Source organism: Clinocottus analis, unplaced genomic scaffold (genome assembly GCF_023055335.1).
Source record: "Clinocottus analis isolate CAN_PGR_092001 unplaced genomic scaffold, fCliAna1.0.p SCAF_33, whole genome shotgun sequence".
Taxonomy (NCBI): domain Eukaryota; kingdom Metazoa; phylum Chordata; class Actinopteri; order Perciformes; family Cottidae; genus Clinocottus; species Clinocottus analis.
In genome coordinates this window covers 1,218,186-1,238,634 of record NW_027176076.1, presented here as the reverse complement: position 1 = coordinate 1,238,634, position 20,449 = coordinate 1,218,186, and the positions used below count along the sequence as shown (strand labels likewise).

The window sequence follows — 20,449 nt, the reverse complement described above, 5'->3', positions numbered from 1 at the left end:
TTGCTTTTAGATTTTGTTGTCAGTTGTATTGTGTTATTTTTCACATATAACACTTCTGTTATGGACTAGATGATTAAGTAACAACACAATATATATATTTTTTTTTAACATTTATGTGATTCGATTATGAAAAGGTTATTGATGAGGCATTTAAATAGGTTACAGATCAATATATCACCTTAAATACACCAGAAGATTGGAGGTTGCTGGTGACCTCCATCGGAGTGACATCTTCTCTCTTCACTAAAGGCAATATCGAAGGCATCAAGGCACCATCTAGAGCTGTAGAAGAAACAACAAGGAATACATCTTCTTTATAAAATGTTTGATTTTCCTTTGCGTTCAACTATTCAGAGAAGTGGCAGTCAACTGTGAGCTGCAGTGAATTAGAAATTAACGGCTTTCAAACTTAAAGCAACAATCATGGTTATAAAAAGTAGTGAACAAAAGGGAAAATAACCTTTAATTTGTTCATCAAATGAACAAGTCTTCACTGGAGAGGGTGCCTCTTTCTTCACAGGAACATCATTTTTTGCTACAAAAGCAAACATCAACAGACTTTTTATCTCTATAAGCTCACACAATTAGAAAATCTATGTAAACATACAGCACAACAATGGCTTGGTTTACTCTGTAGCTTAGGACCGTACAAATATGAAGCGTGCTGATGAAAGAGTTGTGAATGTGGATGAGCCTAGATTAAGTTTACGCATCGGCTGTTAATTGTGCTCTTATCCCTCAATTGATCGCTAATTCTTTCTCTGATGCTTCTTAACTGTAGGTGGTGAGCCAGCTGTGGTGCCAGCCAGTAAATATATAAAAAGTACTACGTAAAGAATGACCTCCTCAACAAAAATGTGTACGTTTTCTAACGAGCTTGTCTCATTTGTTGATTGTAAGAAGAGACAGATGAAGAGAAACTTTGTGTGATTTAGTAAAGAAACTGAAACAGGAACAAACCTGGATCTGGAGTATAGGTAAAGGGCTGAACATCATGGGATCTCCCAGCATTCGTCACCACATAGATTCCCACACACACTGAAGAGGTGATGGCTTGGTTCTGGTACGGAGGAACCTTCACGATCAGGTGATTCTAGAGGAGTGAAGTCAGCAAGAAAGCATGAATAGAAGAGCAGGTCTAAATGCACTCATCTCATGCGAATCAAAGGGTGAGTTGATTAGACTTTATATATTATACTCTTTAAAGATATATTATTATTAAAGATGAATATATTTTTATATAGTATACAAATATTCATCACCTTGTATCTTTTGCCCGATGGACACATCCTGAGGTGATGTGATACACAATACTGTGACTACTGGAGGTTGTAATGAGGTGATTTTGATCTTCAGAGTGATGACTGTGTTCAGTTATGGTGATTTTTCTTATAAATTTACAGGGAAATATTTCAGATCCGAGCATAAAACATGCTCATTTCTTTTGACCCTTTTGGTTCTTAAAACACGTGTCAGTAAAGCTCATAATGTTGTGCATAACTTGAAGATATTCTCACTGCGGCCACATCTAGAGGGGTAATTGCTGAATCAGTCAGTCTAATTCTGTTTTAATTCCACCTATAAACTGCTGGTGGCAGTAAAGTTTTGAAATATTGAGCATTGCCTAGTAAAAGTACAGAAAAGAAGCTACTAGCAAACTTCAACAGTGCTGGTTTAAAAAAAGCACTTGAAAATGCATTCAATAGATTTGTTAGGCTTTGCAGGAAAAAAAATCTGATCAGTTAGAAGCAATGAATAAATAAAACTCCACAATGTACCTTAAACAAAACACAAAATGACATCCAATGACCATTTTGTTGACAAGGGCAAAGGTTTAAACTGGACTGTTGGGACACACTTAGTACAGCTTTTGAGACCGAGAGTAATTAGGTCAGAACACAATGAAACTACTTAAATCTTTGAACCAGCAGTCATTTAAGATGATTACATCTAAAGCCCCATACAAATCTGAAAAGGCTGCTTCTTTCTACTCAACTGATTAATAAATGGCATTAAAGGGATAGTTTAGAATTTTCCAGTGGGGTATGAGGAACTTATCTTTTTTCAGTGTATTACCAACCTACAGTCGATGACGGGCGACACACTCACCTTTTAGAGAAACAGAAAGGAGTACCAGCACGGAAACTAAGCAATGAACTGATGTGGACTGAGTCAGCAGCAAATTCTACTAAAGCCATCTAAAAGAAAATCTATATCAGTTTGAGTGTGCGCTATATTTAAGATGTTTTCCCTGACAGCCATTTTCAGCTGGGAGCTGTTACCTACAATGTTTTCTAAGCCACTCTTTTACCTCTGCCTTGATCGGTTAGTTAGCTTGCGTTACTGCGTGACACCTTTAAAACACAAAAATGACACGATCAAACAAAATAAAAACGACAGACAATAGAGAGCGGTAGCTTAGTAACTTCAGTGTACTGAGAGGGAATATTATTGCCTTCTTTTCGAAGGAGTCTTGTGGCTTTGAAGAGAGCTTGGATTCCTCGTACAATAGGCGGTTCAAAAGCAAGATAAAATAGAAAAAATATCTTAAATATAGTGTACAATTAAACTGATATTAATCTTTTTGGCTGGGCCCTTTTTTAAGCAGTATTTTGCAGCTGCCCTCATTCACTGAAGTACATTGCTTTGCTTCTGTGCAAGAACTCCTATCTGTTTCTCCAAACTAGGGACGTGCCGACAGCCATCTCCAGTAGGTAATACGCTGACTATGCCCCACTTCAAATAATCCAATCATCTCTTTAATCAGTCAGTACAAAAATACCACAAGAGCAATCACATTTTACCTGGTGAAACAGCTCCATGTCAATTTCAGCCTCCGCCTTCCACGATGTCTCATCTGGAACACACAGAAGACACAGCAGGTTTAATGGAGAACAATTATACTGCATGAACCCAAAATATCCAGAAGCAATCATTTTCTTTTGAATAATAATTTCTTACCAGAGACATTCTCCTGAAATATGACTTTGGTGTCTTTGAGAAAGTTTTTGCCGATTATAAAAACCTCTTCTCCACCTTTCACTGTACAACTGTGTAGTGACTTCTTCAGGATTTCAGGCACTCCTGCAGGTTGAGCTGAAAACAGTCGAGATAAACAGTTTTGATAAGCGTCACTATTACTGATTTTCACCAAAGAATACCTACATTTCATAAAAGAAATAAAAGACGCCGATGGGTTAAACTCAAATGGTATAATGTCAATAATGCCTGAAAGTAATTAATTTGAATGCTAAATGATTAAATTACAGAAGGTTTGTACTGGAAATGGTATTTACAAAATCAGACTAAAAATTTGCAATAAAAGGACTAAACTATTGCAACAATCCCACTTATAGTATGCATTTGTGATATGTCACCCGACAGCCTGCAATCTAATAAGAAAACATTTTAAGACATTTTAATTCTGTCTAAGGCCTTTTTATAAGCAAACAAATTCAATACTTTTAAAGATTTTTTAAGACCTGCATGTATGCTGACCAAAGACGTGATGTTTGGAAATAGAAAGACTGGAAATTACTCAAAGGTCCCAAAAATTGCAATAAGAACGTTGAACCTGAAGTTTAAAACAAGTCCCCATTGCTGCTTTCACATATTACGAATCTTTTTCACTTCCTTCCTTACACACATACAGATGCCAAGTGTGATTACTATTTTTTGGGGTTTTGTGGAAAGATATTTCCTGGGATTGCATGCTGTAAACTATAGAAGTCCAGACACACCACTATTGCTTTGTCCTGTTCCTTCTATCTCTCCATTGTATCTCTCAAAGCCGTTCTCTTAAATCAAATTACACAGAAACACTCTTATAGCCCTAAGTATCTTTCCTGTTTATGAAACCAACCACACCCGTCATGCTTTACACGTTACCAAATAACACTTGAACCTGAGGGAACCCAGTGTGCAGGGTCTCCCGCCCACAGGCTCGATTAAACTTCAGAAGCAGGATCTCTCATGATAAAGAGGAGAAAATAGCTCAATTTTAAATATTAATTATTAACTATGTAAATTACAGATTCTGCTTCTTGTAATTCTAGTGAAACTGGTATATTATAGTGATATAAAATACCAGGATTTCTGCATTTCTAATATAATTTTCGCTAATCAAACACAGGGAGACTGACTTACTACACAAGACTGGGGAAGAGGGAATCTGTAGTGTGAGCACTGATCCATCTGGACGGGGGATGTTGACTCTAAACACCAGTCGAGCGCGCGTGCTCTTCTTCTTCGATCCTGCCACACCAATTCGAGCTTCGACATCAGCATTACGGAGCTTCAAGATCCCAACACAGTCCACCCTGCACAGAGAGAGGTTGTTAGCAAGGAAAACTTCTCACAACGTTACAGTGTTTGCTAAACTAGAAGCTCATTCCAGCACTAAATACTACAATGTGTCATTCCAAAAGTATTCATCCATTATGCAATATCTTTATTCAGCAATTGGTTTAAATTATCTGTGAAGTACTACCGGGGACATAAATGGTACACTTGTTCTGTTCGGGGTTTAATGTATTCAAATTAAATTGTTTGTAATATTTATAGCAAAAACAACTCAATTTCAATCAAAAATAAGAAGTACATACGCTAGTGTCATATTGGTGCTCAGATCAAGGGGCACCTCGATAACAGTTGTGCCATCAATGTCCACCTCTTTGCAGGCTGTGGTGTTGCGGCCAGTCACCCTGCAAGCTTGATAAAAACCATGAGGCTTGACACGCCCGGTGTCGTTACCCACAAACACCTGCAAGACCACTGGCTCATTCACTCCCTCCAGCTGTGGAAGTAAAAAGAAAAAAAAGCCATATATAAAATATAAAACACGTTTTTTTATAGATGCTTCTGTACATGTCTAAGAGATTAGCTCAGAGTGTTGCATTTTAGCATCTTCTCATTGAGCAATTAAGCTTTATATGTCCTGTGATTGTTGCTTGTTTGTCGGCCGTTTGAAAGCCAACCTGTGTTTGTTATCTTGTGCTGTTAACTCCTATTTCTAACTTACGTGCCAGTTATTTGCATCTGGTTGCACATGTTCTTAACAAGCCCTGAGAGTACAAAGAGTACCTGATCAGGTAGAAGTCACACCTCTCTGCTGCGCCCTGATTCATCACCGGGTGATTACCTCTTGGCCGACAACAAAGTGACTACATTAATGATCAAACATTAAAAAAAGCTAGACAGTATATCTAGTCGTTCTCCTCACTCACAGTCTCAGGTGATTGTTGCAAAGCTTTTCCAGATTCACCACACATGTCACCTCAAAAGTAATGCAGGTGGTTGTCATCTGCAGACATTAATTATTTAATTCATGCTGAGGATTAAAAGATCCTGTTCGAGTCCAGTTCAACCTTTCTGACTCAACAGTTCTGAAATCTTTCTCCATATACACACACACACACAACACAAAATACTACAAAAGAGCAGATATAAAACAAGTAGTTGATCAGACTTGGCTTTGAAAAGCAATCAGTATTACTTGTGAATTTGGGGGTAAATAAAACTCAGCATCAATACGGAGCATATTATGTCGCTGCAGAAAAAGACTCTTTCTACATTTTGTGACCTGAACTCGTTCACCTCTAACAAAAACCCGATCGTGAACTTAACCTTGAACATGGGCACACTGTGGCAAAAAAGTTAAAACATGTACTACAGAGTTCATTAAAGAGGCTGTGTCAAGGTTTTAACAGTTACCTTTATCGTGGGAAAGCCCTGCTGCGTGCGGTCCTTCACTGACCCTCTGCTGCCTTCAGTCAGATAGCGGGCTCGGTGCTGAGTTTCAGGCTGGATGAGGATCTTCACCTCCTTCCCCTCACTCTTCTGTGGGTATTGCATCGAAAGAATTCCTCCTTTTTGGCTCGTTGTCTGAGGATCATTAGAGCTGCTACAAAAACCGGTTTGACAGAGACACCAGCAGATTACTTCTAATTCTAACATTTTACAGCAATTTTATTTTAGTTGGTACAACCTAGCTGGCATCTTCTGGTATTGTGGTGGACAAAGCACAGAATGTCTGGAACTTGACTTTGTCCTCATTTGTTTAGAGTCCCCCTTTCCCGCCATCCCACATGACGCTCTGGGCAATACAAAGTTAACAGGCCCTCCCCTCCAACAACCAAGCATATTCTATCCGCTGCTCCTAAAGCGTTGAGAGTTATCTGTTTATTTAATCTGCTCTGCTCATCCAAGGTCTTTCATAGAGGCTCTGTGATTTACTGTGACTGACCATTGTTTCCCTACCCTTGGATCTAACCGCTCTTCTTCAGTCAAAGCATGGTGGGAAATTCAGAGCCAGGGTAATTTGTTTAAAACTTACATCTGTTTTGCGATGTGTGATTTCATAATAACAACATAATCAGGAGGAGTGCCATATGAGAGTATCCACTAGAACCTTTCAAACAATAGCAACACAGTACCACAGTACAAGTACCTATTTAACGAGTGTGTAACTACCACTGGGTGAATGTTAAATGAATAAAAGAAGTCAAAACAATTATACATTTAGAGGCATTGTTGTTGTCTTTGGTCACTGTTGGGTGACAGATTACAGAAAAAAACATCAGGAAATCAAAAGAACAAATGCAGATGCTTCCTTACAGGGCACCAGGCTTTCTTCATGTCAGCTACTGCATTAACAAATATTGAAATGGGAAATAAAAAGTCTCCCATTCAGAATGTTTAAGTTTTCAAATTTAAAAAGGTCGACAGACACACTTTTAACTGAACTCAAAAACAGCAAAGCTGCAACCACAAAATGTCAGAGTTTTTTGTTTTGAAATTGACTGAAACTAATAATGAATTGTGAAACTAGTTAATCGATAAATTGATTAACTAACTAAATAATGTCAGCCTCTTTTCACAACTTTCTGAGCTGTAGAGGAAAATGACTTCAACATTAGAGACAAACTCAGTGGTATTGAACAATAAATACATTTTTAGGTGACACAAACCTTCCTTTAGATCCAGTCTTGTTGTCAATGCCGAGCTGTGACAGGACAAAGTGTGGACCTTTGGCGCTGTCTGCATCAAACACGTCCATGCTGGCTTCCCCGCGTCCTGCAGACTTCTTGCCAGGCCTTTGCCGAGGTGTACGTTTTCGGGACTTTCGTGGCACCTCTGTGTTGTCATTGTAAGAGACAGAGCTTGTGATGCTGAAGTTGGAGAGAGAGTCTTCCATCCAGATGCTGTTACTCTGCTCTGAGTCCAGGGATGTTTCATCCTGGCAAGACATCTGGCTGTCATCCAACAGGTCTTGCGGAGGTGGAGAGATGTTCAGTACAGTGCGGCGCTTTGATGGGGTCATCTGATGATGTGACTGGGCTTCCTGTGATGTTATGCCTCTTACTCCTCCTAGCTCACTGCTAGTCCTGCAGTTACCACCCCCGCTGCCATTGCCACCTTCTGCTCCAACAACCTCTGGAACCACTCGGCTGCTCCTGGTGTCCTCCGGGTCAACAATGCCGCCGTGGACTGGGTTCTGGTCACTGGCTGAAGCACTGGGATGCATGGTAGGGCTGGAAGAGGTGAGGGAAGCACTGCGGGGGCCTTCCATGGTCATAGAGGAGGACATGACATCTACAGTGCAAATAATTAGACAGTGAATAAAGGCCTCTCAACCAGTGTTGGCTAGCAGTCCCATTTAAGCAGCAAAATGTATTTATTATAGTTTATTTTTGCTTTTGGTTAGCTTTTTTGTATTCATTTTGTATCCAGCCAATTAAGATTTTGCCCTTTTCATTGAATCTTAAGCGTGTGTGTCTGTGGTGCTGATATCTGATGTAAATGTACAATATAGGTGTGCCTAAAAAGGGGCAAAGGAAGAGATGCGAGGTGAGCAGGCCCCCTATTTAAAAAATTCAAAAAACATTAAATAAGACCTAAAAATGCTTGTGAATAAACAAAAAAAAGAAAAGAAAATACTAACGTATTATTATTAGCGTTTTGTTCATGTTCAACTGCAAAAATGGAACTAAATTATGAAATGGAAAGGGAAGTTCAAAACACTAATATGTACAATATGATGCATGCCAATTATTGGAGCTTTTACTTTCAATTTTTATTTATTTATTTTTTGCTACAAAGGTTAATTTCGTTGGGACTGAACGTAGCCACAGAGACAAAATAAACAAGCTTCTGACCTATGAAGCAGAGAACTGCAGACCATTTTATATGCAGACACTCCCTGCTTCAGAGGGAACTTCCTGGAATATAAAAATGAGACAGCGAATGAGCAATAAGAGCTGAGCAGTAAAAATTTATTCAAATTTTTTTTAGGAAGAAAAATAACACAGGTTATTTTGTTTGTCAAAAAAATGTTGCTCCAGCATGTTAACATACACTGTAATTCCAAAAGCATCCAAATAGTTACAATGAACTAGATGAAGAGTGGGGAAAAGTCTGGTTAAGTTTCAGATGGTGAAAAGGAGTTAAACTGCTGTTGACATTCTGGATTGTGTGGTGACTCATTAGTTTGCAAGACACAGTCAGAAAGAAAAGAGGCACATACATTCATCATTTTTGAGGATCACAACACATACAGTAGTTATTATGATCACAAACCAAAAAGCATACAAGAGCAACCCAAATGTATGACCAAATACTGTTAGATGTCCCATGCTCGCACAGATGTTAGGTGGTGGGCTATGAGTGTTTTTCATCTATACTATACTTCTATATAGACTTTAAAAACTGCTGTACTTTTTTTAAATTGTATCTGATATTACTGTTTTGATGAACACTTGAATTAAATATGAAGCCAGTTTAAAGCTGGGTTGCAGAACTTTTGTCTCCCCCCTTTTGTATTGAGAATAAATATAATGTGGGAGAGACCGGGCGCAGCAGCTCAGACGACGGTGGACGCTACAGAGGAAGATCCTCAGAGGCATCCCAGAAAATGTTCTGTAGTGGATGCTCCAGACAAAAAAAAATAAACTGCATTCAGAGGAAGGATTAAACTTTATTTTTTTTAAATGCATGGGGAGACTTGAGAACACTTTTGTGGCCAGGGGAGAGATGCATGCTTACCTGCAGGCATACGTGCACCAGCGAGGGAATGTCACCACAGACACCATATCTCCAGTATACTGTGAAATACAGAGAGCCCTCTCTGGCGCCAATAGGCTTAATCGGCATTGTGTGAATTTCTTTGGCAACGGCTTGAATGTAACGGACGTTCATTAATATGTAAAAGACATTTTAAAATAGTTCTAAATGCTTGAGACACAAAGCCAAATAGCTATATTTTGTACCATTATCTGTACACGATGATTTGGTTTGGACTATATGTATATACTAAATGTGTTGCGTTTGGGACTTCAGACATCACCAGACCCCAGCAGGAGAAAGGAAACCAATACATTTATGTATGTAAAATCAGTGACACGTGTCTTTTTTTTTTAAACAACACTATGAACAAAGCTTCACAGAAGCATAAGCTTTGATTTTTAAGAACTACAGAATATTCTTTAAATAAAAACCTGTTTGTCCTCTGTTCTGTATGCACCGTTCTGTATTTACTGTTCTTTTTTGTTTTGTTTTTTGATCTGTTTAATGTCAGAACACAACAAGTTCAACCAGCTTATCATCCACAAAAACTGGCCACAGCTTAAATTGTATGTATTGTAATATCACATTTCTGGACTTGTGAGTTTCTCTTTCAATATTCTTTTCTCATATGAACAATAGAGACATCAAACTGGTCACCAACATGATTATAGCCACGCAAAGCTTTCTGATTTTCTCAAAAAGTGAGGGGAAAAAAATCTTTAAATAAATAATAAGCTCCGTTGCTAGGTTATGTGTACGGTTTAAACCATTTACCTACATGCTAGTCAGTATCACAAAGGAAACAGGCAGATAGGTCTGAACACTATCTAAACCTGCGATACATGACCTGTATTTCAACATTTTGTTGCTGCAAGACACCACAACACACAGCAGATCCCAATCCTCTCGACCAAATATTTTACAAGCAGGTACAGATGGATTAACTCCAATGATGTAACCTCCTTTTTAAGCAGTTGTTTGTTTGTTTTTTTGACTGACATGAGGATCACAAAGCAGCAGGATGGTTGTCTGACATACTTTCCTGTCGGTTGCAAGTGTTTGTTTGCCAACAGGTGGAGGTGGAGTATAATCAGTCGTGCTCACCGAGTAGTAATAAAGATAAAAGGAGCATGATCCTACCTGAAGCGAGAGCAGCTGAAGGGGGAGGCCTTGCCTCTCCGCCGCTCTTTTGACTCATGACTTTTGGGCTCTGCTGAGTGGAGGAAGGCAGCTGAAGCTCTCTGGGAAGAAGATCATACGCTGATTCTGTTCAGAGAGGCGGGAACGAAGGAAAGAGGTGATCAGATAATGTATTAACAGGAACTCCACAACGTTTTGGATGTCAAATGAGAATCAGTATTTAAACTTGACAGCTCAATGACCAAGTTGTTGTGACATGAAACATAACAATTAGATGACTTCCTTATGAAAGAATACTTTTTTCATACAATTGTTCAATTATTTTAGAGTTCACGTTGACATCGCAAACACAGTTAGAATTACACACTACGGTATCGCACAACTCTTACGCAATCGTAAAAACAAAGGCCTACTTGCGGCCTTGTTGGTAAGAAATCTGATGAATGACAAAGAAATACCTAGAGTGCAGGGGTACATCTATGGTAACACTAGTAGATAAGTTCAGCCTCAACTCTGAAGCGAAACAGGTTTACATATCTTTGTTACTGCAAAACTCTGCCGGAGGCTACACACGATAGATGGTGCCAATAATTTAAGCAAACAATAGGCCAGTGCACAAATAGTTTGTCAGTAGACTCTGACATTAGAGTAGGTATGAATGTATTTCTAGTGGGTATACATATCTTTAGTAGCTAAATGAACAGTGTGTATCATTTTGGATGATTTGTGGAAAGAAATGGAAAATAATATTTCGAACTATGTCTTTATATGCGTATAATCGCCTGACACCAAGAATCCTTGTGTTTTTGTTAGTTTGCGATGAGTCCTTTATGTCTACCTACATAGGGAACAAGTCTTATTCCCAGTCCCAGACATGTTGCAACATGACAGACGCCATGTTGCTGAACATTGGCTATTAACCCGTTAAAAAAGGCACTGTAAGAGCCATACTAGACTGCATTAAGATGTGTTTTTGGTGATTTATAAAAATGTCTGTAAATGCCCCTTTAATTACGTTGCTAACTACATCACTACCTGGTTTGTTCAGTTTAGGTTATTAGTCTGTGGAGCAAGACAGTTTTTTGACTGTCGTTGCCAAGTAGAGCATTTTGAATGACTTTTGTAATTTTGTTTTTGTTAAGTAAACGCTTTGAAAAGGAGTTTTTGTTTTTTAGAAAGTCATTACGTGTAAAGCTCATCGCCCATAGACGGACTAAAACACTAGCGGTGAAAAGAATTCCGGGAGGAGACGAGATTGCCGCTACAGGCACCGCCCTGTTCACGTTTGGAAGAGGAGGTACGAGTTGAGGGAATGTATTGCAATTTGCAATTTACCTACTAAATGCCACTAAATTCTACAAACCAGTCTTTTAAAATGACAACAACCTTCTGCCTCATGATAGTCCCAAAAGAGGGCTCCACTGAAACAGCATTGCACCTCTGTATCTTTGTCAGACGCACAATTGATGCATTATTTGTCTCTTCTTATTTCTCAGTTTATACAACCTCGATTCCTTTCCTTGCGTCCTCTGCTCGTGTCTTGGTTCTTTCCATTCTGAGATGCGAGCGGAGCCGAGGGTGAGACACAAGGCATATAATCTTTATAGATTGTGGATGTCCTCTTACAAGTTTGTCCATTTCTTTAAGGCTAAAATGGTAACTCTGGTCCCCGAGTACATTGAGGATGACCAAACCAAGTGGGAAAAAAAACACAAAACGACGAGACTATTCAGGTCAAAGCAAAAGCTAGAGCATACGAAAAAAACCAACACATCTTATTACAAACACGCTGCAGGGTTGTACAAAGCCTTTTTCTCTCCTCTCTGTGCCTCCCTCTGGCCCAGCAGAACATGGGGAGGGGAGAAAGCCTTGGGTCAACAGCATGACAACACTTTTACTAGCAGCTTGATTCATCATCCAAATATTATGGTATGAATTTAGAGCGGCCATTACAGTCGCCTGACTCTCTTCTCTGCCAACTGCCAGCTTTAATTACTTGCAGCTGAGTCCCAGGGTTCGGTGTGTATATCAGATACTTAACCCTCCCATTGTTACCACTCGCTGTGTACAATGGACAAACCTGGGACACACTGAAACCAGCCCATGCCTCTTCATTCCAAAAGCCCTCCAGTCTCCTACAGCTCGCTTTAGATGAGCAGGGAATGCTGGTTCCCAGAAAGGGAGCTTAAATCTGGACTCAGCAAACTCATATAACTGAACCACACATACACACAGGACTCTAGTGTGGTTTTGCTGGTTATTTGCTAAGTTCTCCAAACAAAATCACCGACGCACACATGCCCCTCACCACCTCCACAAAAACACTTTCTCTTTCCCTGCATTTATGCTTTAACTCAACAGTCTTCTTAGGGCTCACTGACTAACTGCACATGCAGCAACATGTGCTCAGAGTGAGCAGCACTTCCAGTAAACAGATTGCCAACCGCACAGACAGAAAATATGTACTCTTCTCTCAGAGCAGTGGTCTTGAATCACTGGCTGGCCTGTTCAAAGTGTTTCCACAGTCTCTTGACATTTCAAAGACATAATCTTGTTCTTTTTTGCGGTATATGTTTCTCAATAAGCGGACAGAGTGCTATTCTGTATTACAGGTGATAGAACACTGTCCCTTTCACACAAGTGGAGACTAAAAAAGGTCAGCCTCGTTAGCTGGGAAATAAACTGGTAAACCACATGGCGTTTTGATTTTAACTTCAGACTTAAGTCTTGTTGTGCAGACCACTGATGAAACCCTTTCTCTTTTTTTGTCTGTGATCATCATAATGACAAATTAAAGCCTGACCAAAAATAGTCATACAGACAGACATCCCCATGCTCATGTGGTCAGTTTAAATTAGCTATACTGCTGCTATAAATACATTTTGATGAATAACAACTAAGTTGAAAGTGGCTCTCCTCATTAACCGTTTCACTAATTTAGTTTTGAGAAAGACAGAAGGATAAAGAAACCACAGACACTTCAAATCTAATTCTCACATCAGAAAGCCTGCAGTAAGTTAGATATCTTTGGAGCCAGCCAACGTAAATATTGTTGCTCTTTATACCCACCAGCACCCTATCTTGTGATATGTTGGCATGGTAAGTAGTGCAGGCTATATGTGAAAGAATAAAACACTCACCAAGTGAATGGCAGGACTTACACTCCCATTCATTTCCCTCACATTCCTGCTGCTTGCTCTTACTAGCCCTGGCACCTGGGGCGTGGCAGTGTTTTTTTGGCTGAGTGACTCCCCTTCTGTCCCCCTCCTCCACTCCACCTACTCTCTCCCTGTCCCTGTCTTGTTTACTGTGCTCCCAGACCCCTTTCTGTACTTGCTCAACAGGTTAGTTGTAGAATCCTGTCACGCAGAAATGAAGCAACAGAATAATCTTCGTTGGCGTAGAAAAATTTAGGCGACAGAGATTCCCAAAGTAAATGTATTGAACTTGGTGGAACTAAACAAAAAGCAGTATGGATAAACTCAGTACATTTGGAGGTTATTTCAAGCAGGAAGAGGAAAAAAGTAATGTGACGGAGCTGGCACCTGCAGCAAACCATGTACAACAACCCTGAAATGTTTACAGCCAAGCCTACATGAAGGCTGCCAGGGAATCCATAGCAACACGAATCAGAGGACAAATCTTTTGAGCTTTTGCGTGTCGTGAGATTGTGTGGAGAAAATTTAAAAATAAAACAGCATTGAGGAACTCGGCCTTAACAATGTCGGCTAATACATCGAACCAGTGTGGCAAAACTCTTCATTGTCTTTGTAAAATGTCACCACCACATATCATCTTATTTGACACTATCAATTATTAAGCGATAACTCTACAATTATACTCTTTATAATATGAGCATTAATTAATGCTTAATTAATGCAAAGCTAATTAAGTAATTACCGTATTATAGATCACTGAACAGCACACAAAACTGACATTTATGTTTCCTGGTCGCAAATGCTGCAGCAAGTGACTTTGAGCAAAAATGCATATTTACATGACTAATTTATATCTTATTAACTTATTCATTTAACGGCAGCACAAACTGCAGCCTCAACAATGACCACAAATTTGTATCGACACCTCATCAAAAACTGAACAGTATAATCTTCACTAAGGTATGACTTATTGCAGGAGTTACTGCCATGCATACTTTATAAACTGGCAACTGAGAGTGACTTCACAAGCTGGAAAAACATGGTGATAAAATATGCATCTCGTAAAAGTGGAGTGACAGCACGAAGAACATGAATGATGAGGGTTAAAGTGAAAACATTGGACGAGTGTTTTGTCTTCTATTTCTAACCCTAATCCAATAACAGGCGGCAGATGGGAAAGGTCGCATGCAAGAAAAGCCAAAACTTGTGACAACAACTCGTAACAGCAGTGACAAACACATGGGCAGGTAATGTAATAAGATGTAAATTGCTGCATGACTTGCCTTGCAGTGCTTCCAACTCTGCCTGATTTTGTTTATATGTTGAAGGTTTAAAACAAACCAATCGAACCCCCCGATTTCCTCCCAGCTGTCATAAATTAGCAATATATTGACCTGCACATACCTATTTTATTAATTTATGGTGAATACTTATCATACAATGTTAGCCTTTAAAAAGGATCAATATCTGTTGTAAAATGTGACCACCATCATGATCACAAGTTATATTTTAATCAGGTTATCTAAGGCAGGCATAGATGGTTTTATTATTTAGCTGTTTGGTCAATGCAGATAACCTAGCCATGATTTAGGTTACAAATAGAGCTCTCTATATATATTCACAACATACTGCAGTTCTTCTGCATGCACATGCCTTAAGTGTTGGATCTACATTCTTTAGTCCACATAAACTCATAGGATAATATCAGCTACAAGAGCAACCCAAGTCACCGACTGTGGAGCCAGTCACTATGAATACCACATGATTACATCAGACATGTTAACTCCGAGATGTTGAAATCAAAGCCCTTCATGTGTTACTCTGCTGTCTAAAGCACAATAGTGTCATCATCGCATTTAACCACATGTTGCATTCAGGAAGGATGATGAGACTGTCGTCATTTTTGATCAAATGTTTTCCCAATGAAGAAACAGACAGAAATTACAACACTTCAGTAGAACTGATGTGTGAAATCATAGTTGTACCTGCTGAATAACATGTAGCAGGAGTAGCATCATAACAGCACGCTTTATTGTTTTGTTAACAGCCATGCCGTTTTCAGTGTATATCATTATATTATTTTAAGATTGATTTAGTAATAAGACTGGATTACTGTGAACAACAGAAAAGATATGTTTTAGGCCAAAAACAAATGTTCCCATTTGGATATTTAGATATTTCACATCAGCTGCCCTTATGTGCTCATACAGTAGCAGTGAAGAAGCTTTTAATTAGGTCAACCCCGAATAAAAAGTGAAATGTAAATATTTTCTATTTTTGCCATTCATTCTATAATCCTAATCATCCTTGAGTTCCGGTAACAATAAAAGAAAGGGTTTTATTCTTTTTACAGAGTCATTTGAAAAAGTGAAAGTTGTTTGTGTCACACAGGGCTCAGACTTTGTGGCATGTGGCTCTCTCAGGCAGCTAATCCGAAAGCGACCAGGAACGACAACCAGGTTAGTGGCGTGTGTTTCAACAAACACTAACCTGTCTTTACTGAGGCTCCTGTGAGGGCCAAACCAGCAACTATGGGCCAGGTTTGAAAACAAAGTGGGTTGTCAGTCGGATTTTATTGGACATTATTACAACTGGGAAAAATAGTCTAATTCTGGCTCAGCATAATCTCTCTTACAACACATCTCCTTTTGAGTGTTAAAAAGATGGAACAGACACTGAGCTTCACATGAAATTGTGACTTTAAAAAGCAAGAGGAATTCAAAAATATTTACAGAAGAAACCACACACATGCACTTAACAAATACACAAAAAAATGGTTTGCTAACACACAGATACTGGAATGTGCCAAAATTCGAGAACACTCTTTCACAAATGTCAAACCGGTGATGGGGAGTTCCTCAAATGGCAACGGGAAGAACCTTTAGCAACAACGCAGACACTCACTCGTCCACCGAGTGACAAGCCCGAGCAGCCAAGCTAACCGCACTTTTGGTAGTTTGTATTCCCACTTCATGCAAAACATTTGGTGTGTTAACAAGGTACAAGTAAATATCAAATCAACTAACCTGGCTCTGTCTGATTATTGTATTATATTGTGTTTATTTAATCTGTTCCCAGGCAACCAGCTGAGATTTTGGGAAGTTACTGCTCCAAGCGAAAAAATAGTTGAGCATGACAATAAATATAAAATTGGCGTTTTTACACGTTGGCTTTTGTGTGGACTGAACAAGCAATACATGACGTGTTAATAAATTAGTTTAAGACGAGGCGGTATGCTGATTTCGTTATCTCTGGACAGAGCCGGGCTGCACCATTTCCCAATGTGGGTCAGTGTCGGGCATTAAAAAACAAAGCCGTTGACATTGAAATAAACAGATAACATACGTCTAGTCTACACCACTTACAGTATTTCTGTCCTCATTTAGCACATTTTATTTTTTTGAGACTTGCCATTTTGCAGATTTCCAACAATGTGTCCCTCAAGCTCACCATCCCTAGCCAGACTGAGCTTATGGCTTCAGACCTTAACTCCTTGAGTGGTTGGCATGAAGTCTAAATAAGGATCTGGAATGTCTACTGGTTACTCAGCAAAACCCAGAGCCGACTGGGAAAAAGGTCGTCAAGAATCAGCCAATGGTGCTTCAACAAAACTGAATGAAGTTGTTGTTCTGGCCTTAGTCAGAAAGTTTTGCAGGAAAAAGTAAAATAACTAATAGATTTAGGTGTGAGTCCTGTTACAGTCTTTTATCTGCCCAAGAAAGTGCTTTCTGTTTCTGAAAAGAATGCATTGTAGTTTAAATGGGGTTTAAATGTTGATCGTTTTTCTTCCAGGGCCCTGTTCCTCGTACGTGGTTTACTGATATAGTTGGATAATTTCCAGGATAAGTTGATGTAGATCAAAATCCGTTCTCAAGTCATCATGACTACCTGTATGAGCGCTATTGATTTGGCCATTTCACATACTGTACACAAACTGTATGCAAACTGGATCACAGATAGTGATCATAGGATTGTGTAAAAAATAAAAACAAGGCCACAGCTCGTTTTTTGCGGGTGGTACATTTTCGATTCGTGTTGGCCGCTGCATGCTGAGCTGTTCATAACGTTTATTAAGCACTTAAGAAACTTATTGATGTGTTGAAAGCACTCATAATTATATTAGTATACCATACATATAATTCTAACTCCTAGTTACATGGTAATCTACACACACATACATCAAAAATATGCATTATGTTGTATATTTGAGTGTTGAACAGAAACAGGCGAGTTAGATTTTTGCTTGTTCAAGCAGGTTGTGGCTTGCCACAAATGAACACTTATGATGCTCTTATTAACCTTACTCAACAAACTACTTTGATATTACTTTGCAAAACTCTAGGAGTGGCAAGAGGGAGACAGATAAAATATTACCTCCCCAATTTAATGCTGTTACTATAATACAATGATTCATAAAATTAGAAATTGATTGATAATTAAAATATAGTTGCTGTGCCGCACTTCAATTAGAGCAAGGAATTCAAAGGAACAGCCAATATGGAAAAAAAGGACATAATGAACGTCAATAAACTACAAAGATATATGTAAAGCTATTAAAGAAAAAACTAGTTCCCCTTGACTAGCCCTGACTTATCCTCAGGCAAGAGATTCCTCTGTGTGTTGGGGCGAGGAGCAAATGTGACCTTTGATTTTAAATAACACTGCAGCAGGACATCTTGGCACAAGGTTAAAAGGACCACACTGGAGTCAGGAGGTAAGCAGTATATGTTTAAGGTTTAAAACAATACAAAATAAACATGCAGCTAGTGATCTTGTGACCAGTCATGTTATGCTGTTTGATAACTTTTAATCAACTTAAATAAGTACTCCTCATCCAACATACGCACATGAGTCTATGGTTCCCAAACTGTATAACCTTACAATACTATTATCTTAAACATCACATTTTCGTTTATCTACTCAGTTATCAAGTTTCAACACTAAATTAGGTTGAAATGTGTCTGCGATACTGCGATTGGTACAAAAGGAGCTTCAGTATTAACAAAGTAGAACAAACAAACTTTGGACTCAACCAATAACAATAAAAAAAAAGCTGGGATGCATGCAACCAAAGTCAGAGTCCACAATGTTCCACCAATAATCAATTAGATTGTTCCTGGCAAGTTAAATCAGTAAGTTGACATATTAAGTTCTACAAAGCTTAAACTCTGTCCAAATTAAAGTTGGGCATGTAGATGCATGATCCTGTTGGTTAGTAACCGATTCAATGACACCTTCCTTTTTCAATACAGCACCAGGTACTACTTCAACTGAGAATGCTCGTGCTACAATAATCTGACATCATTTCTCTCTACCAGGCATCTCTCTTGGTTTCCAAACCTGTCACAGTGTACCTTTAATAAGGACGGTAAGAGAGAAGAACAACAATGACAGGATGCAAGAGGAAATTGTTCCAGCCCTGCCAGTCTGCCAGAGAAGCAGCAGATGACTCAGAAAAGAGAAATGAAAACACACTTCAGACTTTATGTCAAAAGGCATTCTGCATTTTTAAAAGGACATGAAAGACATGTATCACATTAATACTATATAAAAATGTGGCCCTAATCAGACGCTGCAATCGGATAGAGAAGAAATGCTGTTCATCAATTTACGGCGGTTAATCGATTAGTTAATTGATGAAAGAATAATTAGGTGCACAGCAAACACTTGATGAACATTTGACAATATCACCTTTGATTCTAGAAAATTGTTATTGGCAGATTACTCAATAGTGAAAACAATCCCGGTACATGATATTTTTCCGATATTTTCCACACACACTCCATTTTGCATCTGTCTTTTGGGATGATTACACAAACAGAGTTGAGAGTGAATCCACTCGTATCATCTGAAATATTGAACATACAGACCTGAGTCCTGTATCAGCTGACCAAGGCCCTAGTCAACTGATCTAATCCAAATTCAATGGCATTGTAATACATGTGCCAGGGCCAACTGAACCGAATCAACTCAGGATGTCGCTAAAAAGACAATCTAGTAAGTTCATACATGAGCTAATTATTACTGCGTCAGAAGGAAGGTGGTGATGAAAGAGGGAAGAAGCTTGTTTCAATTCAAAGCTTATTGCAGAACATTACTGTAAGAGCCATATTAGACTTAATAAGATGTGTTTAGGGATTTATTAACAAAAATGTTGAAATGCTCCTTAATTACGCTACCGACTACGTCAGTAAGCCAATATCCCTCCGTTGAGGTCAATCAGTCTGTGGAGCAAGACGTTTTTTGATCGTTGTGCCAAGTAGAGCACAGAATGAACCTTGTGAGTCTGTTTCTTTTTTAATAAACATTTTAAAATGGAGTTACTATCTCTGGAGGATCCAGTAACATTTGCAGAAAGAAAACGTCTAAATAAAACACAACGTAAATTGCAAGCTGTACGTTTATACGTTTGGAGTACATTCATGGTCTTGGTGTCTCTGCTGACACTGAGTTATATAAGTTTGAAAATGATAAATATACGATTTTTATTTCCGCCTGAAAATTAATTTGCAAATATATGCCGGCAGATGACTACAAATGGGACTTATAAACTAAACAATTCAACGGGACCATAGCCTGAAGCCTTATCTAGTCTAATCTAAAAGAAGATCCAGAAAATGCAGAAAATAAATATTTTACATGATTTTTTCATAAAATATCTAGGCGTTTTTCCATTTTGAGAATGAAAATAGTAATATATATATATATATATATACTATATATCTATTAAAAAGGCTTATAGTCTTGCAAACTTATAGAGGTACTATTTATATTTACTATAAGTATTGCTGACACTGAGAAAATGAAGTATACATAAATTTTCCTACTTATTCAAAGAGAAACTGAGAATCTGCAGCAGCCGTCTGTTCTCATGACCCTTTGGCCCTGTTCTGCTATTGTATGCATTTTTCAGGCAATTTCATTGGCTATATGAAACGTCCGTCATCTCAGGCTTGTCCCATATATGGAAGAATAGGCAGACTCTGTTCTTCAACACTGACTCTTGTTGGCTAAATTAGCTTGTCAGTCAGGACGTGAAGCTCCTATTGGCTCAAGTGAGGATTCATTGGAAAAGATCAGCCTCCATT

The 20,449-nt window shown here is 38.7% G+C and overlaps 1 protein-coding gene across 6 annotated transcripts in view; it reads right to left on the bottom strand.

Annotated features, from left to right (window-relative positions):
• The window catches only part of nfat5b (nuclear factor of activated T cells 5b), a 33,144-nt gene that overhangs the window by 7,366 nt on the left and 5,329 nt on the right, over window positions 1-20,449 (bottom strand). For 3 of the 6 annotated variants that reach the window (XM_068596002.1, XM_068596003.1, XM_068596005.1), the window contains 10 exons: window positions 10,204-10,329; window positions 6,969-7,593; window positions 5,713-5,902; window positions 4,605-4,795; window positions 4,147-4,319; window positions 2,962-3,096; window positions 2,805-2,857; window positions 961-1,093; window positions 461-535; window positions 179-282 (listed from right to left, as the gene is read on the bottom strand). In XM_068596002.1, coding sequence (XP_068452103.1) covers window positions 179-282; window positions 461-535; window positions 961-1,093; window positions 2,805-2,857; window positions 2,962-3,096; window positions 4,147-4,319; window positions 4,605-4,795; window positions 5,713-5,902; window positions 6,969-7,593; window positions 10,204-10,329 — 1,805 coding nt within the window. Of the gene's footprint in view, window positions 1-178; window positions 283-460; window positions 536-960; window positions 1,094-2,804; window positions 2,858-2,961; window positions 3,097-4,146; window positions 4,320-4,604; window positions 4,796-5,712; window positions 5,903-6,968; window positions 7,594-8,156; window positions 8,213-10,203; window positions 10,330-20,449 lie in introns of those variants that run through there. The other 3 variants (XM_068596004.1, XM_068596007.1, XM_068596006.1) reach the window with 2 other exon arrangements.